The following is a 6,826-nucleotide window of genomic DNA, read 5'->3' as shown; positions in this document are numbered from 1 at the left end:
TCTCTTAAAGGTTCTTTTTGACACAATTACAAAAAGCAAATAATTATTAGCATCTTTATTAACCAGACTTAAGGACAAGAAATAAATGGATGTAAACCTGGTGTATCCATGTATTAGATATTTTGATATTGAATATTTCATATTTCTATTCTTCAACTTTAAGACAAAAATGATATTTTTGTTACATTTTCTATTGTAAGTATGTGTGTATGTATATCTTTGTGTATGTAAGGCACATTGTAAATATTCTATTGTTCATGGTGTGTATCAATGAAATCAAATGAACCAATTACTTATTTACTATTGTGCTGATTTTCACGAAAATAAAGCGAAGGAAAAAAAATAAAACATCTTTTTCTTGGTTTTGGAGGTCTTTTTGTAAAATTATTAAAAATAATGATTTTATTTGGTGTCTTTGTCTCTTAAACTGCTTTTTCAATAATAACTTGTGCATAAACTTTGTGTATTTATCTTTCTTTCTTTTTCAATATTTGTTACTTAAGCTGCTAAAGGTGAGTTTTTTTTTCACAAAAGGTAGCTTGCTGCTAGGATTGTATGTATGTTTATTACTACATATTACAAGTATGTGTGTGTAAATATATATGTATCTAGATTTTAAATATAATTAAGTAGTATGTAATTATGATTATAGAGAAATTGTAGTTTAGAATTAGGAATCTTAAACTAATTAGAAACTCTACGTTAAAAAACAAAACATTGTTCGTTTTAATCTTATTTGTTCTATTTCTTTCAAATCAATAACAAAGAATATTCTTATAAATTATAGCTACTAGCAATAACAATTCTTAAACAAACAAAGAGATGATGATTTCTTCCCAAAACTCCAGTGGGTTCTTCTTTGATTTTTTTAAAATATCATTTGTACATACAAATTACATACAATATAATTATTTCCATATTTTTTTAATATTTTTTTTTAATTTATTGCCCAAATTTTCTTCAAATAATATATTATTAACAACAACAATGGGGTGGTACACCATCTATGAATTTTTGTTACAGCTTCCTTCCGTGTACTAAAAATTGTAATCCAAACATAACCACCAGTGGTTAGATACGGCATAACAGCTATTGTCGTTGTTGTTATTCTAAATGTTGGCTTGAAAACATATTCCAAAAGCCATTCGGTGTGGTTTTGACAAATGCCTTATATAGATCATGACAGTTCACCAATTGGAGCATTCTGTAGCCACAAGTCATGAATGAAATTGTACAAATTATCACTGACAGAAACCTGAAAGAGAAAAGGGAGGAAGAGAGAATCATTAAAACATGCAAATATTTTTTCAAATATAACATAATTTTATGAAAAATTTTACATTTTAAAAATTTGGATTAATTACAATTACATTCGGATAAGCTTTAAATAAATTGAATATTTTAAAGGGAAATTGGATATCAGAAAGGATCTATAGAAGGACCTTTTCTTTAGGAAAGGGTCTATAGAAGAACCATTTATTTTTGAAAGGGTCTATAGAGGGACATTTTCTTTCCCAAAGGGTTTATAGAAGGTCCGTTTCTTTCAGATAGGGTCTATAGAAGGACACTTTCTATAGAAGGACCCCTTCTTTCAGATAGGGTCTATAGAAGGACCAGTTCTTCCAGAAAGGGTCTATAGAAGGACCCTTTCTTTTTAGAAAGGGTCTATAGAAGGACTCTTTCTTTTTAGAAAGGGTCTATAAGAGAGCCATTTCTTTCAGAAAGGGTTTATAACAGCACCATTTCTTTCAGAAAGGGTTCATAATAAGAGCACCCTTTCCTTCAGAAAGGGTCTATAAGAGCACCCTTTCTTTTAGAAAGGGTTTACAGTCAAGGGTCAGATAGGGTCCATAGAAGGACACTTTCTTTCACAAAAGGTCTATAGAAGGACCCCTTCTTTCAGAAAGGGTCAATAGAAGGACCTCTTCTTCCAGAAAGGGTCTATAGAAGGGTCCTTTCTTTTTAGAACGGGTCTATAGAAGGACCCTTTCTTTTTAGAACGGGTCTATGAAAGCACCCTTTCAGAGGGTGAGAGGGAATTGTGAGAAAAGGAACCCTGAAAAGAAGGAAAATAGGACCTCAGTCAGGTTTTGGCTACGTTATGTTCACTAACTCGAAGAGGTGCGCAAGTATTCTAATCGTCTATAAGGCCACACTTCTCTCAGAAAGGGGCTGTAAGACCACCTTTATTTTAGAAAGGGTCTATAAGAGCACCTTTATTTTAGAAAGGGTCTATAAGAGCAGCATTCTTTTAGAAAGGGTCTATAAGAGCAGCATTCTTTTAGAAAGGGTCTATAAGAGCACCTTTCTTTTAGAAAGGGTCTATAAGAGCACCATTCTTTTAGAAAGGGTCTACAAGAGCACCTTTCTTTTAGAAAGGGTCTTTAAAAGGAGCACCCTTTCTTTGAAAAAGGTCTATAGGAGCACCCTTTCTTTGAAAAAGGTCTATAGGAGCACACTTTCTTTCAAAAAGTGTCTATAGGAGCACCCTTTCTTTCAAAAAGGGTCTATAGGAGCACCCTTTCTTTCAAATAGGGTCTATAGGAGCACCCTTTCTTTCAAAAAGGGTCTATGGGAGCACCCTTTCTTTCAGAAAGGGTCTATAGGAGCACCCTTTCTTTCAGAAAGGGTCTATGGGAGCACCCTTTCTTTTAGAAAGGGTCTGTAGGAGCTCCCTTTCTTTCAGAAAGGGTCTATAGAAGCACCCTTTCTTAAAGAAAGGGTCCATAGAAGCGCCCTTCAGAAAGAGTCTATAGGAGCACTCTTTCTTTCAGAAAGGGTCTATAGGAGCACCCTTTCTTTCAGAAAGGGTCTATAGGAGCACCCTTTCTTTCATAAAGGGTCTATACGAGCACCCTTTCTTTCAAAAAGGGTGTATAGGAGCACCCTTTCTTTCAAAAAGGATCTATAGGATCACCTTTTCTTTCAGAAAGGGTCTATAGGAGCACTCTTTCTTGAAGAAAGGGTCTATAGGAGCACCCTTTCTTAAAGAAAGGGTCCATAGAAGCGCCCTTCAGAAAGAGTCTATAGGAGCACTCTTTCTTTCAGAAAGGGTCTATAGGAGCACCCTTTCTTTCAGAAAGGGTCTATAGGAGCACCCTTTCTTTCATAAAGGGTCTATAGGAGCACCCTTTCTGTCATAAAGGGTCTATACGAGCACCCTTTCTTTCAAAAAGGGTCTATAGAAGCACCCTTTCCGTCAAAAAATGTCTATAGAAGCACCCTTTCTTTCAGAAAGGGTCTATTGAAGCACCCTTTCCTTCAAAAATGTCTATAGAAGCACCCTTTATTTCAGAAGGGGTCTATAGAAGCATCCTTTCTTTCAGAAAGGGTCCATTAAAACACCCTTTCTATCAGAAAGTGTCTATAAGAGCACCCTTTCTTAAAGAAAGGGTCTATAAGAGCACCCTTTCTTAAAGAAAGGGTTTATAGGAGCACCCTTTCATTCAAAAAGTGTCTATAGGAGCACCCCTTCTTTCAAAAATGTCTATAGAAGGGGTCTATAGAAGCATCCTTTCTTTCAGAAAGGGTCCATAGGAGCACCCTTTCTATCAGAAAGGGTCCATAGAAGCACCCTTTCTATCAGAAAGGGTCCATAGAAGCACCCTTTCTATCAGAAAGGGTCTATAAGAGCACCCTTTCTATCAGAAAGGGTCTATAAGAGCACCCTTTCTATCAGAAAGGGTCTATAAGAGCACCCTTTCTTAAAGAAAGGGTCTATAAGAGCACCCTTTCTTAAAGAAAGGGTCTATAAGAGCACCCTTTCTTAAAGAAAGGGTCTATAAGAGCACCCTTTCTTAAAGAAAGGGTCTATAAGAGCACCCTTTCTTAAAGAAAGGGTCTATAAGAGCACCCTTTCTTAAAGAAAGGGTCTATAAGAGCACCCTTTCTTAAAGAAAGGGTCTATAAGAGCACCCTTTCTTAAAGAAAGGGTCTATAAGAGCACCCTTTCTTAAAGAAAGGGTCTATAAGAGCACCCTTTCTTAAAGAAAGGGTCTATAAGAGCACCCTTTCTTAAAGAAAGGGTCTATAAGAGCACCCTTTCTTAAAGAAAGGGTCTATAAGAGCACCCTTTCTTAAAGAAAGGGTCTATAAGAACACCCTTTCTTAAAGAAAGGGTCTATAAGAGCACCCTTTCTTAAAGAAAGGGTCTATAAGAGCACCCTTTCTTAAAGAAAGGGTCTATAAGAGCACCCTTTCTTAAAGAAAGGGTCTATAAGAGCACCCTTTCTTAAAGAAAGGGTCTATAAGAGCACCCTTTCTTAAAGAAAGGGTCTATAAGAGCACCCTTTCTTAAAGAAAGGGTCTATAAGAGCACCCTTTCTTAAAGAAAGGGTCTATAAGAGCACCCTTTCTTAAAGAAAGGGTCTATAAGAGCACCCTTTCTTAAAGAAAGGGTCTATAAGAGCACCCTTTCTTAAAGAAAGGGTCTATAAGAGCACCCTTTCATTCAAAAAGTGTCTATAGGAGCACCCTTTCTTTTAAAAAGTGTCTATAGGAGCACCCTTTCTTTCAAAAAGGGTCTATAGGATCACCCTTTCTTTCAAATAGGGTCTGTAGGAGCACCCTTTCTTTCAAAAAGGGTCTATGGGAGCACCTTTTCTTTCAAAAAGGATCTATAGGAGCACCCTTTCTTTCAGAAAGGGTCTATAGGAGCACTCTTTCTTAAAGAAAGGGTCTATAGGAGCACTCTTTCTTAAAGAAAGGGTCCATAAAAGCACCCTTTATTTCAGAAAGGGTCCATAGAAGCACCAATTCTTTTAGAAAGGGTCTATAAGAGCACCCTTTCTTAAAGAAAGGGTCCATAGAAGCACCCTTTCTTTCAGAAAGGGCCTATAGAAGCACCCTTTCTTTCAGAAATAGCCTATAGGAGCAACCTTTCTTTCAGAAAGGGTCTATAGAAGCACCCTTTCCGTCAAAAAATGTCTATAGAAGCACCCTTTCTTTCAGAAAGGGTCCATAGAAGCACCCTTTCTATCAGAAAGGGTCTATAAGAGCACCCTTTCTTAAAGAAAGGGTCTATAAGAGCACCCTTTCTTAAAGAAAGGGTCTATAAGAGCACCCTTTCTTAAAGAAAGGGTCTATAGGAGCACCCTTTCTTAAAGAAAGGGTCTATAAGAGCACCCTTTCTTAAAGAAAGGGTCTATAAGAGCACCCTTTCTTAAAGAAAGGGTCTATAAGAGCACCCTTTCTTAAAGAAAGGGTCTATAAGAGCACCCTTTCTTAAAGAAAGGGTCTATAGGAGCACCCTTTCATTCAAAAAGTGTCTATAGGAGCACCCTTTCTTTTAAAAAGTGTCTATAGGAGCACCCTTTCTTTCAAAAAGGGTCTATAGGAGCACCCTTTCTTTCAGAAAGGGTCTATAGGAGCACTCTTCCTTAAAGAAAGTGTCTATAGGAGCACTCTTTCTTAAAGAAAGGGTCCATAAAAGCACCCTTTATTTCAGAAAGGGTCCATAGAAGCACCCATTCTTTCAGAAAGGGTCTATAAGAGCACCCTTTCTTAAAGAAAGGGTCCATAGAAGCACCCTTTCTTTCAGAAATAGCCTATAGGAGCACCCTTTCTTTCAGAAAGAGTCTATAGGAGCGCCCTTTCTTTCAGAAAGGGTCAATAGGAGCACCCTTTCCTTCAAAAAAATGTCTATAGAAGCACCCTTTCCTTCAAAAAAATGTCTATAGAAGCACCCTTTCTTTCAGAAAGGGTCTATTGAAGCACCCTTTCCTTCAAAAAATGTCTATAGAAGCACCCTTTATTTCAGAAGGGGTCTATAGAAGCATCCTTTCTTTCAGAAAGGATCTATAAGAGCACCATTTCTTAAAGAAAGAGTCCATAGAAGCACCCTTTCTATCAGAAAGGCTCTATAGGAGCACCCTTTCTTTCAGAAAGGGTCTATAGGAGCACCCTTTCTTTCACAAAGGGACTATAGGAGCACCCTTTCTTTCAGAAAGGGTCTATAGGAGCACCCTTTCTTTCAGAAAGGGTCTATAGGAGCACCATTTCGTTCAGAAGGGGTCTATAGGAGAACCCTTTCTTTCAGAAAGGGTCTATAGGAGCACCCTTTCTTTCAGTCCATAGGAGCACCCTTTCTTTCAGAAAGGGTAAATAAGAGCACCCTTTATTTCAGAAAGGATCTATAGAAGCACACTTTCTTTCAGAAAGGGTCTATAGAAGCACCCTATCTTTCAGAAAGGGTCTGTAGAAGCACCCTGTCTTTCAGAAAGGGTCTGTAGAAGCAGAAGGGTCTATAGAAGCACCCTATCTTCCAAAAAGGGTGTATAGAAGCAGCCTTTCTTCCAGAAAGGGTCTATAAAATCACCCTTTCTTTCACATGAAAGCACCCTTGCAGAGAGGGTATATAGAAGGCCACACTTCTCTCAGAAAGGGTCTAGAAGACCACCCTTTCTTTCAGAAAGGGTCTATAAAAGCACCCTCTCAGAGAGGGTCTATAGAAGCACCCTCTCTTTCAGAAAGGGTCTATAAGGCCACACTTCTCTCAGAAAGGGTCTATAAGGCCACACTCCTCTCAGAAAGGGTCTTTCTTTCGGAGCACGCTCTCAGAGAGGGTCTATAGAAGCACCCTCTCTTTCAGAAAGGGTCTATAGAAGCACCCTATCTTCCAAAAAGGGTCTATAGAAGTACGCTTTCCTTCAGAAACGTGCACTTTCGTCAATCATGGGAAAGCTAACCGGCTTGGTTTTAGAGAGTTCACCGTTTCAGAAGACTACCCAACCCTTATGATCCTTGTCGAGCCAACCCTAGTGACCCCAGTGTTAGGGGGCTGGCACTGGAAGTCAATAGATTGCTCGGTCAAGACAAGCAATTAGGT

General features: G+C 38.1%; 1 protein-coding gene across 19 annotated transcripts in view; it reads right to left on the bottom strand.

The window, feature by feature from the left end:
• Positions 1-352: 352 nt before the first annotated feature.
• The window catches only part of Naprt (nicotinate phosphoribosyltransferase), a 97,910-nt gene continuing 91,436 nt past the window's right edge, over positions 353-6,826 (bottom strand). For all 19 annotated transcript variants that reach the window (XM_073965698.1, XM_073965692.1, XM_073965705.1 and 16 more), the window contains one exon: positions 353-1,255. In XM_073965698.1, coding sequence (XP_073821799.1) covers positions 1,178-1,255 — 78 coding nt within the window. In that variant the 3' untranslated portion in view covers positions 353-1,177. The remainder of the gene's footprint in view (positions 1,256-6,826) is intronic.

This window comes from Musca autumnalis, unplaced genomic scaffold (assembly GCF_047663935.1).
Source record: "Musca autumnalis isolate F117 unplaced genomic scaffold, ASM4766393v1 scaffold_2, whole genome shotgun sequence".
NCBI classification, from domain to species: Eukaryota; Metazoa; Arthropoda; class Insecta; order Diptera; family Muscidae; genus Musca; species Musca autumnalis.
This window is presented reverse-complemented; position numbering and strand designations above follow the sequence as displayed.